The 21623-nt window shown below is 46.6% G+C and overlaps 2 protein-coding genes across 3 annotated transcripts in view; one reads left to right on the top strand and one right to left on the bottom strand.

The window, feature by feature from the left end:
- Positions 1–21623, bottom strand: part of msrab (methionine sulfoxide reductase Ab) — a 48311-nt gene that overhangs the window by 2070 nt on the left and 24618 nt on the right. The window contains exons 5-6 of one of the 2 annotated variants that reach the window (XR_190918.2): positions 20992–21098; positions 8420–8564 (exon numbers count right to left, since the gene is read on the bottom strand). Coding sequence is in view for 1 of the 2 variants with exons in the window: in XM_004540422.2 (XP_004540479.2) it covers positions 20992–21098 (107 nt within the window). In the remaining variant the exon portion in view is untranslated. The remainder of the gene's footprint in view (positions 1–8419; positions 8565–20991; positions 21099–21623) is intronic. The other variant, XM_004540422.2, reaches the window with a different exon arrangement.
- LOC143413913 (uncharacterized) lies at positions 3356–5969 on the top strand. The gene is made up of 3 exons (XM_076877332.1): positions 3356–3943; positions 4200–4482; positions 4664–5969. Exons 1-3 carry the CDS (start codon positions 3738–3740, stop codon positions 5204–5206), a joined length of 1032 nt encoding a protein of 343 aa, XP_076733447.1. The 5' UTR covers positions 3356–3737; the 3' UTR covers positions 5207–5969.

Below are 21623 nucleotides of genomic sequence, written 5' to 3'. Positions count from 1 at the left end.
ATTTTGCAAAACTCTTCACACAAATAAGAAAACCTGTCACCCAATAATCAAAACATTGTAGTTCTCTTGCAAAAGCGAACACAGCTAGATTACAGTTTTTTCTGAATGCTTAAACCCTAACTGTGATTCCTGTAGCACAATCTCTAAAACTATTCAGACTTATAGCAAAACCACTCACTGAGTTTGCAAAACTAAAAGCACAAAAACTGCTTTGCACTCAGTTTGCAATTTTGTAACACACACTTTGCAAAACTGTAGGCACAATTCACTGCACAACACTCAATTACCAAATTTCCAACACACTCCTAGCAAAAGTATACACATGTATGGCTATCATTAACACTAACTTGCCAACTGTCTGGCACACTTTCACATGTGAAAACTTTTTTAGATAATTAGTTCACTTTGCAATCAGCCTAAGCACTATAATACAGGTAAGCTGTGTGTGCGGAGTACAATGGAGGGAGCAGAAAGAGTGAGAAGTAGAGGAGGCCGAGGAAGAGGACGTAGAGGTGAAGAAGTAGGATGAAGAGGACGACAAGGACAAGGAGGAGCAAGAGGAAGACGAGGAGGGGGGAGAGGAAGGGTAGGAAGAGTAAGAAATAGAATTGCTGATGACATCAGAGCTACAATAGTGGACCATGTAATCAACCGTGGAATGACCCTGAGGGAAGCTGGCCAACGGGTCCAGCCTAACTCGAGCCGCTACACTGTAGCAAGTATCATAAGGACATTTTGAGAATCGGTTAGTACAGTCACTTCGCACAAAGATTTGTAGCACTGCCGTATGCCAATGAGAAACACACCAATACCATTGATGTAAAAATACTGAAATTGTTACTTTACAGAATTGCTAGATGACCAGATGCTCGGGGCAGAGGAAGCATGTTCACTGCAGACCAAGTAACCCATATAGTCATTATGGCGATTGCAAATAATCCTATACTTGGAAATAAACACTTGTGTTTGTTTTGATGTGTTTGAATAAACACCAGTACTTGAAGTTTGGATCCCTCTATGCTTATGGATCTATGACAGAAGTATGAGCTCAAACTGACATAGCCTACCTTGTGCACAGAGAAAGCAAAAGCCAGATGTGTTTTGTATTCATACCATCAGTGTGCAGTTGGCGCATTGTGTGCTTAGTAGATGATGGCTTGTGTGTACTGTTTGATACGGAAACACCATTTTTACGAAGGTGTGAAGAGTTAATCTAGCTGTGTTTGCTTTTGCAAGAGAACTACAATGTTTTGATTATTGGGTGACAGGTTTTCTTATTTGTGTGAAGAGTTTTGCAAAATTAGCCAATAGTTACAAAAAATGTGCTTAAGCATTCAGAAAAAACTGTAATCCATATTTTGTTTGTTGAAAATTGATTAGTTACTGTTACAGTTTTTTCTGAATGCTTAAACCCTAACTGTGATTCCTGTAGCACAATCTCTAAAACTATTCAGACTTATAGCAAAACCACTCACTGAGTTTGCAAAACTAAAAGCACAAAAACTGCTTTGCACTCAGTTTGCAATTTTGTAACACACACTTTGCAAAACTGTAGGCACAATTCACTGCACAACACTCAATTACCAAATTTCCAACACACTCCTAGCAAAAGTATACACATGTATGGCTATCATTAACACTAATTTGCCAACTGTCTGGCACACTTTCACATGTGAAAACTTTTTTAGATAATTAGTTCACTTTGCAATCAGCCTAAGCACTATAATACAGGTAAGCTGTGTGTGCGGAGTACAATGGAGGGAGCAGAAAGAGTGAGAAGTAGAGGAGGCCGAGGAAGAGGACGTGGAGGTGAAGAAGTAGGATGAAGAGGACGACAAGGACAAGGAGGAGCAAGAGGAAGACGAGGAGGGGGGAGAGGAAGATGAGGAGGGGGGAGAGGAAGGGTAGGAAGAGTAAGAAATAGAATTGCTGATGACATCAGAGCTACAATAGTGGACCATGTAATCAACCGTGGAATGACCCTGAGGGTAGCTGGCCAACGGGTCCAGCCTAACTCGAGCCGCTACACTGTAGCAAGTATCATAAGGACATCTTGAAATGAGAATCGGTTAGTACAGTCACTTCGCACAAAGATTTGTAGCACTGCCATATGCCAATGAGAAACACACCAATACCATTGATGTAAAAATACTGAAATTGTTACTTTACAGAATTGCTAGATGACCAGATGCTCGGGGCAGAGGAAGCATGTTCACTGCAGACCAAGTAACCCATATAGTCATTATGGCGATTGCAAATAATCCTATACTTGGAAATAAACACTTGTGTTTGTTTTGATGTGTTTGAATAAACACCAGTACTTGAAGTTTGGATCCCTCTATGCTTATGGATCTATGACAGAAGTATGAGCTCAAACTGACATAGCCTACCTTGTGCGCAGAGAAAGCAAAAGCCAGATGTGTTTTGTATTCATACCATCAGTGTGCAGTTGGCGCATTGTGTGCTTAGTAGATGATGGCTTGTGTGTACTGTTTGATACGGAAACACCATTTTTACGAAGGTGTGAAGAGTTAATCTAGCTGTGTTTGCTTTTGCAAGAGAACTACAATGTTTTGATTATTGGGTGACAGGTTTTCTTATTTGTGTGAAGAGTTTTGCAAAATTAGCCAATAGTTACAAAAAATGTGCTTAAGCAATCAGAAAAAACTGTAAGTTGACATTTTTATACACTCGCCGGTCACTTTAGGGTTAGGGATAGGGTACATATTGCCAGCACTAGGCTGGATCCCTTTTTCCTTAATTCTTCACGCCAATGGAAACATAATCAGGGATTTTGCTCCATATTGACTGCAGTCATAAACGGATGTACATGGTTAGCAACCATGTACAAATGGTCCTAAGGGACCTAAAGTGTGCCACGAAACACCATTAAACATCCACCAGCGGTAAGGATTTGTGTTTTCAGGAATTTATGGCAAATTTTGATGTCTCAGCAGAAATCGAGACTCATCAGACCAGGTAGCATTTTCCAATTTTCTATGTTGTCAGATTTTGTGAACTGTAGCCTCACGTTACTGTTCTAAGCTGACAGAAGTGGCGCTGGGTGTGGTCTGCATACCTTGGTTGTGTCAAGTTGTTATAGTGTTACTGTTGCCCTCCTGTCAGCTCGAAGAAATCTGGCCATTCTCCTTTGACCTCTGGCATCAACAAGGCATTGTCATTCAGAGAACTGCTGCTAAACCCAAGGGACGGCTGTGCAGCTTAAACCACTTTTCTTCCCCATTCTGATATTCAGTTTTATCTTCAGCACATCATCTTGACCATGTCTATATGCCTAAATACATACAGTTGCTGTCATGTGATTGGCTGATTAGATATTTGTATTACAGTTTTTGCTCGTTGCTTGAACACTATAAACCCATGCTTAGACTAAAGTAACACAACTTGAAGCTTTTGTTACCATACCTCAAACACATGTACCCATACCTTAAACAAAAGTGCTGCTTTGCACTCTGGTTGCAATTATGCAACACACTTACTCCTTTATGCAACACACATGGTCCTGCATACTACACTCTATTTCATACATAAGACACTTCGTTCAAAAATGAAATTTCAGGGTGCCATTTGGAAAACACATGTATCCAAAATACAAAACACATCGGGTAATTGCAACCACTCAAATATACACCTGAAGGCACTTACTTGCAAAACTGAACACCAATTAGCCAACCACAAAAAGCCCTCAGTTTAGCCAATTCAAGAACTTTGCAAGCATGGATGGAGGGAGAGCAAGAGGAAGAGGAGGAGGAGGTCAAAGAGGCCATGCACGGACCCATATTTCTGATGATATAAGAGCAACTTTGGTGGACCATGTCATCAACCACGGCCTGACTATGAGGGAAGCTGGGCAGAGAGTCCACCCACATCTAAGCCGCTTCACAGTGGCATCTGTAATAAGAAAATTCCGACTAGAAAACAGGTCTGTCTTCATCTCACTGCCTTCTACTCTACTCAGATGGTTTTCATAGTACTGTTCTACAGTTACCATATCAAGTGTACAGGGTATTGCAGGGTGCTAATGCTCCTTTTGCAGCCAAAGTGGTAGTTTCTGTGAAACATACCATGATTACTTATATTGAAGTACAGTGTTGTACAGTGGATGATACAGTATATACACTGAAGTACTGTAAGAAAAATAAGCAAACCGATGACAATATGTGGTTGTATTTCTCTAGAATGACTCGAAGACCTTCTGGGGGAGGACGCCAACGCCTGTTCACACAACGGCAGGAACTTGCTGTTGTGGACCTAGTGAGGGCAGACAATGCCATCCGTCTCCACCAGCTACGACGGAAAATACTTGCAGACAGGCGAGTGTTCAGCAACATAGACCATGTGAGCATCACCACCATCAGACGCATCTTGGGTAAACACAGCATCACCATGAAGCAGCTCTACAGAGTCCCATTCGAGAGGAACAGTGACAGGGTCAAAGGACTTCGAGCTGAATATGTACGGGTACGTGTAACTGTCCCTTACATTTACAATAGAGTATTGGTGAAGTCCAGTAGCAGCTGAATATGTACCATATCAGTACCACATGGATCCATTCTGAGAGCTACACAGGTACCTGTGTGATGGGGTGAGGGTGCTGTATGTGTAGCACTGTAGTACAGTGATATGTTCCCCTTTTTTTCAGAGAATCTTGGCCATGGATGGAGCTGCACAGCCTCATGAATACATTTTCATTGATGAAGCTGGATTCGACCTGAGCAAAACAAGACGACGGGGTCGTAATGTAATTGGCCAAAGGGCAATTGTGCACGTCCCAGGGCAGCGCGGGGGAAACATCACATTATGTGCCGCCATATGCCTTCGAGGGCTTCTGCACCATCATGCAATACTAGGTCCATACAATAGCCAACACATACTCACATTTCTAGATGCTCTCCATGATATAGTTGTACAGAACAGACCAGATCAGCCCAGGTTTGTGGTGATATGGGATAATGTCAGTTTCCATCGGGCTGCTCTGGTCCAGGCCTGGTTCTCCAACCAAAGTCAACTTGAAGTGGTATGCTTGCCCCCTTACTCACCATTTTTAAACCCTATAGAGGAATTTTTTTCGGCTTGGAGATGGCGTGTATATGACCGCCAACTACATGCCTGCATGCCTCTTCTGCAGGCAATGGAACAGGCCTGCGGCGACATTCAGGTGACAGCAATCCATGGATGGTTTTGACATGGAAGAGGATATTTTCCCCGGTGCCCAGCGGGAGAAGACATTGCTTGCGATGTTGATGAGGTCCTGTGGCCAGACCCCAACAGACGGCGGGATCCATGAGCCCACGTATGCACAATTGTCATGATTTTTTGTTTACAGTATAGTGTTTTTTCTATTACTGTATTATGGGGTTTTTTTTGTTTTGGTTTTTTTTGCTTTATCTGAATTCATGGTACTGCAATGTACAATATTGAGTAGGTCTATTTGCTTTTTTGGTTGTTTGCAAATGTGTCTCCTGAAAATATGCCTTCTGAATGAACAATGGAAATCAAAGACTGCAGTGCTTTATATAAAGTAGACTAGTGTGTTCCTCCTGCTCTGTAAGTGTTTGCATATGATGCAAGTATGTGTCATTTTGTCAACAGAGTTACATTTTGACAAAGGAATGTTAGGTTTTGATAGCAGAGTTTAGGTTTTGAGAGTAGAGTTTCAATTTGGTGCAGATGTGAATGGTATATTTCCCAGTGTTGTGTCATGTTTACTTGTGTTTAGGGTTTTGGCACAATGAGCAAAGTTTTGCAAAATGTGTTCAGGCAACGGGCAAAAACTGTAACAAACACTTGAATAGCTCCAGCCAATGAAGTAGACAGTGACTATACTTAGTAAAAAACCCACATGACCAGATTTTGCTTGTTAAATCAGTCAGTCCATCATCAAAACTGTTACAATTTCTTTGATTAAATTACTAATTATAACTGAGCTGATGAGTCTGTTGGAAAAGAGAAACAATAAAAACTCACAATGAAGCAGCGGTATGCTGTTTTTCACTGCCTAGAGCTATTTAGCTGTGAGAGTTCAACAAGCTAACCTCATACCTTTGGTCATCAGTAATTGTGTGATGAGAGAGTGAGACAATATCAGAAAAAATATCATTTCTAACTGAGACTAATGTCAGTGAAAAGCAGCAGGGTAGTGTGTGATGTTGCCCACATGGAGGCAGTGTGGTACTAACCGTGTGTGCTCGGGTTTGCTGGAGGTGATGCAGTGGAGTCAGTAAATCAAAGCTCTGCACCCCACAGAGAGGCTGAGGCAGCAGCTGACCTCTAACTCCTCAGTGGTTGCCGCTACAATGTGAGGGCTCTAATCTCCCTGCAGGAAGGACCCAGTGTCCACAATCCAAACTACAACACAATGCAGTCCTTAACACAGAGCCCGAGCCTCACGAGCACAGACGTATTTACCTTTTAAAAAGGCAAACTGTGAGCAGTCTGCTAAAGAAGAACCAATTTTCCTGCTTGTATCCACCAGCACTGTGGTTAGCCAGCCGGCACAAGCAAAGAGCTTTGTACATCATGGCCTAATTAATCCGCCATCACCACCAAACCACAGTAGCAGAGAACCCTCCGGGGCAGAGGATGCTCCGTGTGAAGGGAGCGCCACGTCCAAGCAAAGGTCTGCTATTCTGAGTATACATACACCTCCACCCTGACACCCCCACACCACTCCCTCGCTCTCCATCCAGCCTTGTACAGCAGTCACAACACGGCGGCCATTTTAGATCTATAAATCAAAATGCATGGCGTCATGCCACTGTGTATAACCTTATGTGGCTTTGCTTTCTCTCTCTCTCACTGCAGCAGCGGCGGCAGCAGCAAAGGCATGGAAGGAAGAATATGGAGGGTAGGAAAGGATGTAAAGATGAGGGGGAGAAAATTCTAGATAGGAAAAAGTTGATGACGTTCAAATGATGGTTACCGAGAGACAGGCAGAAGCGTGTTTGCATGTGCAAATATGTATATGAGTGTGAGACGGCTGATGCAAAAGGTGTGTGTGCTGTTAGTCAATTTGTGGAGTCAGATATCTTGTCACAAATCCACATCATGGGGACCTGATCCCCAAAAAGCGAAGCCTTTTAGGGTTAATATGTTTTTATTTAGCAAAGATCATAGTTAGCATTGCGGCTAGTCATGGCTCGCAGTTAACGCTGGATTAAATTTGAAGCTAATGAACGCAAGTCAATGCAATGTCCTCTTAAGTGACAAAAACATGTTTGTGTGTGTGTCCAGGGCTGAGCTCACTCAGCCCAGTCAGCCCTTCCTTTCTTCACGCCTGTCGGAAAGACTCCCATGTCAAAGACATGGCTGAATGGGTGCATGTCTGTTTCTCTCTCTCTCTCTGCATCTCCCTCCATTGCCGATTCTCTCGCTCTTTCTCCCATGTGAGCACAGAGGACTTTGCTTCGTGCTACCAAGTCCTCCCCGTTCGCCATCCAAGCGAGAGAGCCCCTCGCACCATCGCCATCGCTAGAGAGGCGGCCCCGGGACACAAATAGGACGTGACACCCCGAGAGAGGGTTGAGGTGGAGGAGGAAAAATGTACTCTCTCCCTCTCTCTCTTCCTTACCCCACTGCCTTGTCTCTCTGTGTCGTCTTCCCTCGGAAGGCCTACGGCTGCAGAGTGGTGGGGAAGAGTCAGGCACTGACATAGAGTTTGTGACACTCAGTGACTCATGGTGAAGACATTTGAAAGAGGGATATGACCTCAATTCGGTGATTTATGTAATCATGACTTAGTCTGCTATACTTTCACCGGTGTGTCACTGCTGCTATTTGGGTCTCTCCATTTTTCTTTTGAGCTCTCACCTCCGTCTTGGTCGCTAATTCCAATTAGCTTTATTGCCATTATCATAATTAAGTACAGTGTTGCCATAAATTTCAGTATATTTACAATGTAAATCTGATAGTTTAACTGTGGATGAAAAAGTACTGAGACCTTAAGCAAAATTGCAGCCCTGCAGAAAACACTCTTCGTATGGGTTAATTATTCATCGTGCTTTGCCTGTCTGTGTTGATGACTTACTGTGTAATCAGACTTTAAAGTTGCGTAATTAGGCGAGTTTTGACTCTTTTACGAAGCGTTGGGTAGTATATATTCTATAATACTGAATTAATGTTTTATCGTGTAAATGTACTGAATGTAACAGCTAAAAGGCAAAAGAAGTGGAAATATAAAGAAGCATAAAATGTTAATACTCGAGCAAAGCAGTTGTTCGCATGTTTGCGCAAAGACAAAATAAGATTTGCGCGTTCCTACCCGCTATCCATCTCCTTTCGCTCAGATCTAAAAGCCAGCACGGCACTGACTGCAGCTGCAAACATGAACTCTGGAGCACAAAAAGCTCTTCAACATCTTAAAAATGTAAATACACTCTGAGTACTACGGACGGCAAACCTGCTCTGTGGCGAAATGCCGGGCTGCGGCTCTGCCTGCAAATACACGAAAAAGCCCGACGTGATATTCATGCTCCAGTCCACGGCACCATGCTTGCCCTCAGTGACCTCGGGGAGAGAGGCAGAGTGAGAGTGATGGAAGGACTCTAAGGGAAATACAAAAAGAGAAAAAAATGGAGCAAAAGAGCGACTTTTGAAGAAATGGAGTGAAGATCAGTGACCAGAGTGTGGTCATACACAATAACAGAAAAAAAGGATATTGTATTGTTCATGTGAGGTTTTGTGAAATGCAATGAGTGTAAAACTCATCATGCACATCGCTGCATCTGTATGTGTGCAACTGTGATTTTTCTTTTTCTTTTTTTTTGCCTGCTCTGCTCATCTCTCTTTCCCTCTGTCATCATGGGTCAGGCATCCATTTTAGCTGGGCTTCTTAAGCGAGGGCTCCTACATTTTGTGAGCAGAAAAAAACACTCCTACATTTCGAGCGGGAGAGAGAGGATGCACGCTCTTCAGTCTCGGAGCAAGGTGGTGCACGCTCCTGCATTTTTTTCTTTTTCCCAGGGCAGACAACAAGTAGCTCGCTATCAGAAGACCCCAAATGCAGAAGATCAGCTCGACGTTCCCGTGAAAAGCGATCGCCTTCGAACATCGCAGCTGCAAGGCGATCGGCAACATCTCACTCGCAGGCGGCGACTTAAAAAAAAGAAGTTGCCTGCGAACAATATTCCACTAAAATTTTTCTACTTATTAATTCATCTAAGCCGATAATGCTGTTTTAATATTGATCAGTTCGGCGTGCGGCTAAATTTAAACAATTTTTAAAAAAAAATGTGCAGCACAGACTGGGTTGAGAACGCTAGAGCCGGGGAATCACTGGAAGGGTAAATCTCACTTTCTGACGACTTTCCAAAATGTGGAACGTGAGCTTGTGCGACGAGAAGCGTGATTCTGAAACCTGCTGATGTTGTGCCCTGTTTTAACAGCCCCCGGGCTTCTCCTCAAGACTTCTAGCCTCAAATGATCTCCTCCTTTTTTTTTCCCAGCCATCATCCGAACCCCTGCGCACCACCCCTACACCCTCCACCCCCCACCCATTTCAAGCTCATTAAGTTAGGATGCTTTATCAGAGGGCACACTCACCCCTCCAAGGCCCTGCACACATGCATGTGCGCATACACACGCACACAGTATTCAAGCTGGCTTGATAAAACCTATTGTTCATACATGCACACACACACACACACACACACACACACACACACACGTGTATATATATATAGAACCCCCCGTTCATCCATTTTTCTCTCCCCTAACCCATCTCTAAGCCACCCCCACCCCCCGACTCTCCTAATCAACTCTTCCCATCCCTTCTCTCTCTCACCCTCCACTCACCCCCACGCCCCTCACCCTAGCTCAAGGGAGACACATTTTAGCAGAGAGGGAGGGATAGAAAGAAAAAGAGATGGGGGGGAAAAGAGGGATGGGGGAAGACAGAGGGAGAGAAAGTGATGCACTCCTCCTCTCTGCTCTGCTGCCACAGCAGCTTGGCTACAGAAGCCTTTGATGTTCTGCAAATTTCAAATTTCATTATAGAGAACCCCCTTCTCCTCCCCTCCCCTCCTCTCCCTCACCCACCCCCTCCCCCCTCCCTCTCTGCTCTCGCGCTTAAACAAGCTTTTCTGCCTCACTCTCCCAAGCCTCCATGCACCCCCCCCCCCCCCCCCCCCCCTCTCTCTCTCAATGCTGAAGTTAAGAAACTGAAAGCCCTGCAGAAGAGACTCTTCGTATGGGTTAATTATTCATTGGGCTGTGCCTGTATGTGCCAAATGTATGTCTGTGTGCGTCTGTATGTACACGCGAGTGTGGGTGAGTCATGTGCTGGCAGTGGGGTGGAATAGGGATTTTGTGATGCCTTATCTCTGGTTGTCTTAGATCGCCTCCACCCACTCTCTCTTGTCACTCTTCTTGAACATGCATTCACTTCTCCTGATGCTCTCCCAGACAGCATTGGGCTTTCAGGATAAAATACACACTCACATACAACCTCACAAGCGCATACACACACACAGCAAGCTCTTCCTCCGTAGAGATGCTGTTTTCAAGCCAGACGTTCTTGAGACTCAGCATCAATGTGGCGAGGCAACCATTTCAGGGCAGGAAGCTGCCATTTTGGTTCAGAGTGTGTCAGCTGCTTTGGGAAGACACGTATCCCAGTGGTCCCAGTGGCCCTCAGATGGAACTGGGGTGCCACTGAAGTGGCTGACAGATTGGTGGAGTCAGCAGCGTTCCAGAGAGTCGGGGAGATTGAGTGAATACTGTTTCTATTCTAGAAGTTTGCAAATGTGAGTGTGTGTGTTTTGAAGGGTCTTCTATGGACTGGTTATTTATTCTCAGCCCTTCTCAGGCAGGTGATGATATAATGCTCACTATAACTGTCAGGGTCCCTGTGCCTACCCGGTCGGCTCAGTACGGCTACATATGTTTTGTATTCCTTTTTTTATTTTTTTCCTGCTCTCTCCTTTCCCCTCTTTCCCTCCTCCCTCTGCCTGGGCGGAGCTCACCTGCGGGCTCCTGCCCTTGGCCCACGCACCTGTGGCTCATCACGAGTGATCCAGCTCCTTTATAAGACGGCAGCCCTGCGTTTCTCGTCGCTGGACCGTTGCCGACCCTCGTCAGTGTAACCCCAGCTCAATGACTTCAGAAGTGTTTCATAGCGATTTACCTAACTACCCATTCGTGTCTCTGTGTACAGATTCCCTGGACCTACCCCTGTGTTACCCGAGTGAGTGGAGTGTGAGGAGGAGTGGACGGAGAGTGTGCGAGTGTGAAGAGGAGTGGACGGAGAGTGTGCGTGTCTTTCCCGTTCGTGTGTGGACCCCCGGAGCCCGGCTTTCCCCTCACTTTTGTAAATAATCACCTGGTGCATCATAATAAAGACTCTTGTGCTTTCAAGACCTAGAGCCTGCGCGTGAGTCCGTTCAGTCCCGTTGTGACAGAACGGTCCAGCCACAATGGACTCAGCAGGCTCGGCGTCACCCGCCCCAGCTCCGGTCTCGTTGGATGAGCTGTTGCAGCGACACGAGCATATGTTGATGCGGCTCAGTGGAGACGTTGCCGCTTTGTCTCTGGCTCTCGCCCAGCGGACCCCGTTGACTGACTCTCCGCCCCCGCCAGCCTCTCCGGCAGACGAACCCATCCCGGGCACGAACCCCCCACACCTGTGGTCGTCGGGCATCAGCCTCCCTCTCCTGAACTGTTTCATGGTGAGTTGGATAAGTGTGCAGGATTTCTCACACAACTCACTTATTTTTTTCGTCAGCAAATTCACTGGTACCCTGGCGATGGAGATAAGATTTCCTTCTTTGTGCAACTGTTACATGATCGCGCTCTACAGTGGGCCCAGGCAGTGCTACGATCCCACCCCGACATCTCCTACCCCGAGTTTTTGTCTAAGTTTAAGAGCGTTTTTGACAAAGGATCCGAGGCTGCCGCCGCCGCTCAACGCCTGTTAAATCTTAAACAAGGTAGACGCAGGATGTCGGATTATTCTGTCAATTTCTGGGTTTTGGCTGAGCAAACGGGGTGGGGGCAGGAGGCGCTAAAGAGTGCCTTGCTTAATAACATCTGTGATGAATTAAAAGGCGAACTAATAATGCATGACCTGCCTGCCTCTCTTGACTCTCTAATGACTCTGTGCATTAAGTTAGATGATCGCCTTCAGGCTCGCAGAGACCTCCGGGGGCGGGCCTTTCAGGAGCCACGGGCGCTCTTGGGCCCACCAGCGGGGGAATGGAGGGCTAAACCCAGTGCTGCCCACAGTGGCGAGCTAAGCGAGGAAGGCGAGCAGCCCATGCAGCTGGGTCGCTCACGGCTAACACCCGCAGAACGTCAGCAACGCATGGTCTCTGGTGAGTGCCTGTACTGCGGCCGTAAGGGCCACTTCATTGCCACCTGTCCATCTCGACCAAAAGGGGGCGCCCGCCCGTAGTTAAGGTGGGCGACCTGTCTAGTAAAAGCTCCCTTCCGCGCTTAATGTTACCGGCCAAGTTAACAGTTCACACAAAAACCCATTCTGTGATGGCGTTAATTGACTCTGGCGCGGAACAGAGCTTTATCGATTCAGCCCTCGCGGAAAAATTAGGGGTTGGGTCTGACCCTCTACCTCATCGTTTACATGTCACCGCCTTATCTGGGCAGCGGCTGCCTGATATAACCCATGTCTCAGAGCCCGTGTCACTCACACTCTCCGGCAACCACACCGAGGTTCTAAGCCTATTCGTGTTTAAAGCTCCTCAAACACCGCTTGTCTTAGGTCACCCCTGGTTGCGACAGCATAACCCTCATATCGACTGGAAATCTGAATGCGTGGTGGGCTGGGGAGTGGATTGTCACATGAATTGCCTCCGGGCTGCAACTCCGCCCTCCGCGTCTCCTCCAAATAACCTGTCTGAGCCTCCGGATCTCACCTCTGTTCCACCTGTGTATCACGACTTGGCTGAAGTTTTTCGTAAAGATCATGCACAATCGTTACCACCTCATCGGCCGTATGACTGCGCCATTGATCTTCTCCCAGGCGCCACACTCCCCACCTGTCGCCTTTATAGTCTCTCCCAACCTGAGAGAGCGTCTATGGAGAAATACATCACGGACTCACTGGCAGCAGGCATAATCCGGCCGTCCTCTTCCCCTGTGGCAGCCGGCTTCTTCTTTGTAGAAAAGAAGGACAAGTCTCTCCGGCCTTGCATTGATTACCGCGGCCTTAATAACATTACGGTTAAGAACAAATACCCCCTACCGCTCCTTTCCTCGGCTTTTGAACTTCTGCACGAGACAACGATCTTCAGTAAATTAGACCTCCGCAATGCCTACCATCTAGTTCGGATCAGGGAAGGCGACGAATGGAAAACAGCTTTTAACACCCATCTGGGGCATTTTGAGTACCTGGTGATGCCCTTTGGGCTGACTAACGCCCCAGCAGTTTTCCAGGCCCTCGTGTATGACGTCCTCCGGGACTTTATCAATCGGTGCGCATTTGTCTACTTGGATGATATCCTTATCTTCTCTAAAACAGTGGCGGAGCACGAGACACACGTCAGACAGATTCTGCAGCGTTTGCTGGAAAACAGACTGTTTGTGAAAAGCGAAAAGTGTGACTTTCACGTGGACTCCGTGGCCTTTCTCGGATACATAATAGAGCGGGGTGATCTGAAACCCGACCCGGCGAAGGTCCAAACAGTGCTTACCTGGCCCGAACCCCCAAACCGTCGACAGCTCCAGCGCTTTTTAGGCTTTGCCAACTTCTACCGCCGCTTCATCCGAGATTTCAGTAAACTCGCTCTGCCTTTAACCAGACTCACTTCTCCTAAAGTGTCTTTTCAGTGGGACCAATCCGCGCAGGAGGCCTTCCTACGTCTCAAAGAACGGTTCGCTACGGCACCTATCCTCTGCCAACCCGACCTCCAGCAACAGTTCGTCGTTGAAGTGGACGCATCGGATTCCGGGGTCGGGGCGGTGTTGTCCCAACGGAGGGAGGGTAAGCTCCACCCATGTGCCTTTTTCTCTCACCGTCTCTCCCCAGCAGAGCGCAATTATGATGTTGGAGACCGGGAACTTCTGGCTATCAAGTTAGCACTGGAGGAATGGAGACATTGGCTAGAGGGAGCCACTCAACCATTCATTGTGTGGACAGACCACAGAAACCTTGAGTATCTCCGAGCCGCAAAGCGACTCAATCCCCGGCAAGCGAGGTGGGCTCTCTTTTTCATGAGATTCAACTTTTCAATTACGTACAGGCCCGGGAGCCGCAATGTGAAGCCAGACGCCCTCTCCCGACTGTATGACTCCTCTGAAGCGGAACCCGAGCCAGGTCCGATTCTTCCTGCCTCCTGCTCCATCGGCACGGTGACCTGGGAAATCGAATCTCAGATTAAAGAAGCTCAGAACACAGAACCAGATCCCGGGACCGGGCCCCCAGGTCAGTTGTTTGTGCCCTCCTCTGTTCGTTCTCAGGTACTGCAATGGGCACACGCCGCCCGGTTCACCTGTCACCCGGGAGTACACCGCACCATACGATTCCTCCAGCGTTACTTCTGGTGGCCCACTTTGGCTCGGGATGCACGGGAATACGTCGCCGCCTGCACGACCTGCGCCCGTAACAAGTCGTCCAACCAAACTCCCTCCGGTTTGCTACAACCGCTGCCCACTCCGGGACGGCCTTGGTCCCACATAGCCTTGGATTTCGTCACCGGATTACCGGCTTCAAAAGGTAACACAGTCATTCTAACCGTTGTGGACAGGTTTTCTAAAGCTGTCCATTTCGTTGCCTTGCCCAAGCTGCCTACGGCCCTGGAAACCGCTCACCTCCTCACCACGCATGTATTCCGCCTCCATGGAATTCCGGAGGACATTGTGTCAGACCGTGGCCCCCAGTTCACTTCACGGGTCTGGAGGGAGTTTTGCTCCGCCCTCGGCGCTAAGGTTAGTCTGTCCTCTGGCTTCCACCCTCAGACCAACGGGCAGGCTGAGCGGGCGAACCAAGAACTGGAGGCTGCTCTGCGGTGTGTGGTGTCCACAAATCAAACTACCTGGAGTGACCAGCTGCCATGGATTGAGTACGCCCACAATTGCCTGACTTCCTCAGCCACTGGAGTTTCACCTTTTGAGGCGTCATTAGGATTTCAGCCTCCGCTCTTTCCGGCCGTTGAGGGTGACCTCTCTGTGCCATCCGTCCAACACCACCTGCGTAGATGTCGCCGGGTGTGGAGAGCCACCCGAGCTGCCCTCCTCCGGACGACGGCACGTAACAAACAGCTCGCAGACCGCCATCGGACACCGGCTCCTGAGTATGCGGTCGGACAAAAGGTATGGCTGTCCACCCGCTATGTGCCCCTCCGGGCGGAGTCCAAGAAACTGTCTCCTACTTTTATTGGGCCATTCGAAATCGGTGCGCTTGTGAACCCTGTGTCTGTTCGGTTGAACCTTCCGCGCAACATGCGTGTCCACGACGTTTTCCATGTCTCCCAGATTAAGCCCGTGCTCTCCAGTCCTTTGTGCCCTCCTTCCGGGCCCCCGCCTCCCGCCCGGATCGTTGATGGGCTGCCGGCGTATGGGGTCTCCCGCATTATGGACTCTCGGCGCCGGGGCGGGGGGTCCAGTATTTGGTCGATTGGGAGGGCTACGGGCCGGAGGAGCGCTCCTGGGTGCCTCGCTCGGCTGTTTTGTGTCGGCGCCTGCTCCGTGACTTCCATCGCCGGCACCCTGGTAAGCCCGGTGGGTCGCCGGGTGGCTCCCGTTGAGGGGGGGGTACTGTCAGGGTCCCTGTGCCTACCCGGTCGGCTCAGTACGGCTACATATGTTTTGTATTCCTTTTTTTATTTTTTTCCTGCTCTCTCCTTTCCCCTCTTTCCCTCCTCCCTCTGCCTGGGCGGAGCTCACCTGCGGGCTCCTGCCCTTGGCCCACGCACCTGTGGCTCATCACGAGTGATCCAGCTCCTTTATAAGACGGCAGCCCTGCGTTTCTCGTCGCTGGACCGTTGCCGACCCTCGTCAGTGTAACCCCAGCTCAATGACTTCAGAAGTGTTTCATAGCGATTTACCTAACTACCCATTCGTGTCTCTGTGTACAGATTCCCTGGACCTACCCCTGTGTTACCCGAGTGAGTGGAGTGTGAGGAGGAGTGGACGGAGAGTGTGCGAGTGTGAAGAGGAGTGGACGGAGAGTGTGCGTGTCTTTCCCGTTCGTGTGTGGACCCCCGGAGCCCGGCTTTCCCCTCACTTTTGTAAATAATCACCTGGTGCATCATAATAAAGACTCTTGTGCTTTCAAGACCTAGAGCCTGCGCGTGAGTCCGTTCAGTCCCGTTGTGACAATAACAGCCTTTTCTGTGCTGTGATACAAACTCAGTTTGTTTGTTTAACATTCATCTACTTGTAAATAATTACATTTAATTTTTCTGGCTATTTTAATTATTAAAAAAAAGAAAAACATCTCATCTTGTCTTAAAAAATCTCAAATTCATAATAGAAAATCATTTAATAATATTACAATAACATATCATATCATGCAATGACATATTTAAGGGTGATATTGATATTCTTTGAATGAGTACAATGTACAAAACCTCTCTAGTCTAGAGCTGCCTGGAAAAGATGACCCTAATCTGCTGACCTGCTGGGGATCATACATCGATCAGGCATAACATTTTGACCACTGACAGGTGGTCATGGGGCCTGTTACTGTGTGGGATACATTAGGGAGCAAGTGAACATTTTGTCCTCAACGTTGTTTTAGAAGCAGGAAAAATAAGGATTTGAGTTGGACCAGAGCCAAATGGGGCCAAACTGTGATGGCTAGACCAATGGATCAATAGAAGCTATGGAAGAAGGTAGCCTGGTCTGGGGTATCACATAGATGATGGGGTAAGTGCGCGTCACTCATCTGGGAAACACCAGGATGCACTAGGGGAAGAAGGCAAGCCGGTGAAGGCAGTGTGATGCTTTGGGCAATGTTCTTCTAGGAAACTTTGACACGTACCACCTATCTAAGCATTGTTGTACACCATGTACACCCTTAATGGAGAGGATAATGCACCCTGCCACAAAGAAAAATAGGTTCAGGAATGGTTTGAGGAGAACAACAACAAGTTTGAGGTGTTGACTTGACTTCCAAATTCCCCAGATCTCAACTGATCAAGCATTTGTGGGATGTGCTGGACAAACAAACCCAACATCTCGCATCTTACAGGACTTAAAAGGATCTGCAAGATAAAATAGCACACCTTCTACCTTCATGTAGTCCACGCTTCGACAGGTCAGGGCTGTTTAGGCAACAGCACAATATTAGGCACGTGATCATAATGTTATGCCTTTTCGGTGTACAAAATAATGTTTAAAATGACTGAAAGTTCTACAGGAGATTCAGGATGGCTGAATTATTTCAAAGTGGAGGGGCAATAAATAGATGATATAATTTCCCTGCTCATAGTTGGTAACAAATGAATGAATGAATAATGTAATGACATGTGAAAAGTTTCAAATATACAGACATAACATGTCCTCTTAAGTAGCAAGTTACCATTTAAAACTAATGTTTTGTGTTGAGTAATGATAAGGAAACACAACAGCTGGACAATAACGCAAAGATTTAGCATGGCTGCTATCCTCGCTAATAAAAAAGAGATATTTAACAATGAACTTAAGGAGAAAAAAACGCCAAAGCAACCTTTTATATCTGCCTGATTTCGTTCATCTAAAGTCTTAGTCGTATGTGACCGAAGTTATTATGACTGTGTACCATCAATGTTTGAAATGATCACATCAAAGACGGGGACCAGATCTGAGACTACTCAGTCAGTTGCCATCTTCAAAGCAACTTTGGTGTGTCAAGAAGGCGATAAAACAGGGACAAAACGGCAATAAGAGGCAGTCGGCGTGCTGTTGATTTTTCCTTTGAATTGGGTCAAGTTGGCACTTACATGCAATGTGTTTGCAATAAAACAGAGATTAACTGTGATAAATCACAAATCTGTGGATGTTTGTTGCCGTCCATATCAGATGTTTAGTATAGAAAAGAGTCCCTGTATGAAGGAGCGTGAATGGGTGATTGAGCCATGTTGTGTAAAGCACTGTGAGTACTTACAGTAGACAAGCGCTATATAAGATCCACGTGTTAATGAGGATATTGTTACTGTACCAAATGTGTGCATTGGTCTGGGTTTTCTTCTTTCAGGTTCTCCCTTTAGCGGTTGCCTCCGTCTCACACTATCCCTTTCCTCCTCTCTGGCAGCTTCCGTATTTAACATGCCCAATATATCCACTATCCCTCCTCTGCACATGTCCAAACAATCTCAGCCTTGCTTCTCTAACTTTCTCTCCAAACTGGTCAACCTCAGCTAAGCTCTGATGGACTCATTTTTAATCTTGTCTGGTCAGTCCCAAAAAAATCTCTGCTGTCTTCAGCTCCTCCTCTGGTCTTTTTCTCAGTTCCACCATCTCCAAACAATACATCCTTTCCTTTCACTCATGCTGCTGTCCTTCTGTGACAAGTTACCCTGACACTCATCTCCTCCCACTTCACGCTGCCTACATCCTCTTCTTCACCTCTCTTGTGCCCTTTCCTTTGCTCTGGATGGTTGATCCCAGGTATTGAAACTAATATACCTTCACTACCTGCAGCTTCACTGTCATACCTGTCTCCCTCTCATTCACACGCATGTATTGTGCCTTGCTTCTACAGACTTTCACTCCTCTTGTCTCCAGAGCATGCCTCCACCTCTCTTTCACCTGCTTCTTACTCTCATGTACAGATCATCCTTCTCTCTCACTGAGTCCGAACACAACTTCCATATCTCTGCTTTCTTTGTCTTTAGCCAACAATAGATCAGTTTCCACCAGCACCTTGTTGGCAAACAGCACCGGAGGAGGTCATTTTTAACTCGGGGCCCCAACCGATCTGGTATGGAAATCTCATTCTTGATGTTTTTGTTTGATTTTATAAAGATTTTACACCATCATGATGCTACCTTTGACATATATTTGAGTTTGGGCTAGACGGGGAGCATTGATAAATGGGATAAAGGCAACAGAACCCTGGAAAAAAGCCATGGAGAGATGATTGAATTATGTCCTGACGTCTGTGTAGAAATGTCTGAAACACTGGAACCGGCTCTGCTCACTGTAAAAAGGAAAGCAAGATGTATCCTTGTATGTGCCTTGCATACAAGGATACTCCTCCTCCCCTCCCTCCATCGCTCCATTAAGTTCAGTTCAGTTCTGCTCTGCTTCAATAAAATCCCAGTATTACTGTGGAGCAGGAATATGTGGCTCGTCTCTAAACACTCAGAGCGGGGACTGAATAAAGAGCGACAGGACAGAGCCAAAGTTTTAGCACTGTGCTCACAGCTTTGAGCCATCCAGTCATGCCAATTACACACTCATTCTGATAACATCTCCCCCGTCTTTCCAAATAAATAAACACTCCTAGAGGCAATTATCACACACACATATCAGCCACAAAATAAGACATGCTTTTGGTGTAAAAAGCATAATTTACAGTTAATTGCCTGCCACAAACCTTAGTCACTCAGGTTTGTGTGTTTCATTATTTGAAGGAGCACATGCCAATCTGTCTGCCTTTATAAATTGAATAGCAATTAGTTGCAGGCCTTTCTCCAATCTGTTCGAGACTGACTCTTGCCAGTTAAGGTTGAAATGAGACAGGCTGTCTCCCACCAGGTGAACTGTGCAGTCCTTGCAACTGCAAGCATCCAGAGGTTGAGGGTGCCGCACGCTCAAATTCCAGGTGAAAATGGGTCATTGAAACTACTTGCTATTGGTCCCAGGTAACAAGAAAATTCAATGTAAGCACTTCGCAACTACTGATTATTCTGGGTCTCCTAAAAGTTTTCACTTTCACTTGCATTTGAGGCCCTACAGTGAACCGGGTGAACTCCAAAGAGCTGCCAAACAGATCACAGGTAAGATTGTTTGGTCGAATGCCGTTTCTAAGTTCAAAGATGAACTTTTAAACTCAAAATATACACATGTAATTTCCTCCTGTCTCTTACTATGCAGATGGTAATGCATGTGTGCCATCTGTGCATTTCTCTCCCTGTTTCTTTGTTGACTGTTACAGGCTTCATCCATTTGCCCCATGCTCTTTAGCTTTTTAAAAAATACTTCAAGGGTGTATCTTGGTGGTATGTGTGCTTGTGTGCGTGTGGGTGTGATGAGGTCGTGGTCAGTTGACAGCCAAAGGGCAGGGTCATCTTCAGTTGATAACCTGTCAGCGATGACTCTCTGATCTAACTGGCTCTCTCGTACTTTTCATGTTCTTCCTCCCCCACCTTTATGGTCCCAGCTGCCACTCCTCTCTAACCTCTGACCCAAGCCCAAGGCCAAGGTTGGGAGGTTGTTGCCACGGCAACAAAACAGGCCCGCAGCGCCTGGCTGCTGACCCCGGGAGCCCCAAGTAACCCTAACGATCATAATTTGCTCCCCTCTGCCCCCTGCCAGCTCATCCATGAATACCATTTGGAGGAGCGAAGAGGGTGATGCCGGGAACAACGGACGGATCGGCAGGCTGATGGGCAGAACAATAGAACGAACAAAAGAAGCACGCGTGCACCACTGAAAGGGAGAGCTTTAGAAATCAGTTAAGATGGCCTTTTGACCCCCTTCCTCTCTTTCGGTTTAAGAAAGACGGTTTAGATGCATATCACCTAAAAAGATGGTTTTGCTTGACTAAACTGCATAAGAGGTTGCTACTCCAGACACTAATTTTTAATTGCCATTCAAATAATAAAGAAAGCTCCAAACTACCACTTAGACTGCTGCAACACTCAAAAAGGTTCCTATATACTGATAAAACCTATATATGATGACTCAGTCATATTTATATACATGCATTACGTTAGTCTTTTAACTGGAAAGGTGTGTGAGACTTTCTTCACATTTTTCAAGAGTCGCTCCGTGGCTACTGCTTTACTTGGCTTATAGTTTGGTTATATGCAATCCCATACTTGAGTAAATATAATAATAAAACCTCCTGATGTGTGTGAGGGGGTATCATACCTGCTGGAAGGCCACTTTACTCTTCAGCGCAATCTCCTGCTGAGTGGGGTTGGATGTGTAAATGGCTGAACGATACTGAGTACCTTGGTCATTGTGCTGCTTCATACCTGCATAAAACACACATACACACACACACACACACACACACACACACACAAAGGAAAAATAAGACACCCCACAAAAATGCATGAAGCACCACAATCAGAGCAGACACAATGTGATTTGCATGCAAAAGGCTTTCATAATTATGTCATCATCCTGCGTCTTGAATTCATGAGGCCGAATGAATTCAAAGTTCACAGCAGATTCAGGCTTTCATTAGGAAGGCCTGAGTCGTGTAGGTGTATGGGCAAATGAAGGTGGACACATTTTCCTCTTCTTTGTCATCTATGTGACAGTGTCAAACATTTTCATCAGCTTTGCGTCAGAGTGTTTGGGAGGATATCCAGGTATACTGTAACTTGATTAGGGGGCCAAACAGCTGCCATCCTTTCTATGCTTTTCAAATGCTAAACTCCTGAGCAGCTCAGACATCCGTGGACACATCTCCCACTCTGCATTTGTTTCCTTTCTTTACTGAAGTGTGTCATTCTTGTCTTCTTCTATCTTTCTAAATCCTTGTCTTTTTCAGT

Source organism: Maylandia zebra, linkage group LG19 (assembly GCF_041146795.1).
Source record: "Maylandia zebra isolate NMK-2024a linkage group LG19, Mzebra_GT3a, whole genome shotgun sequence".
Taxonomy (NCBI): domain Eukaryota; kingdom Metazoa; phylum Chordata; class Actinopteri; order Cichliformes; family Cichlidae; genus Maylandia; species Maylandia zebra.
This window is presented reverse-complemented; position numbering and strand designations above follow the sequence as displayed.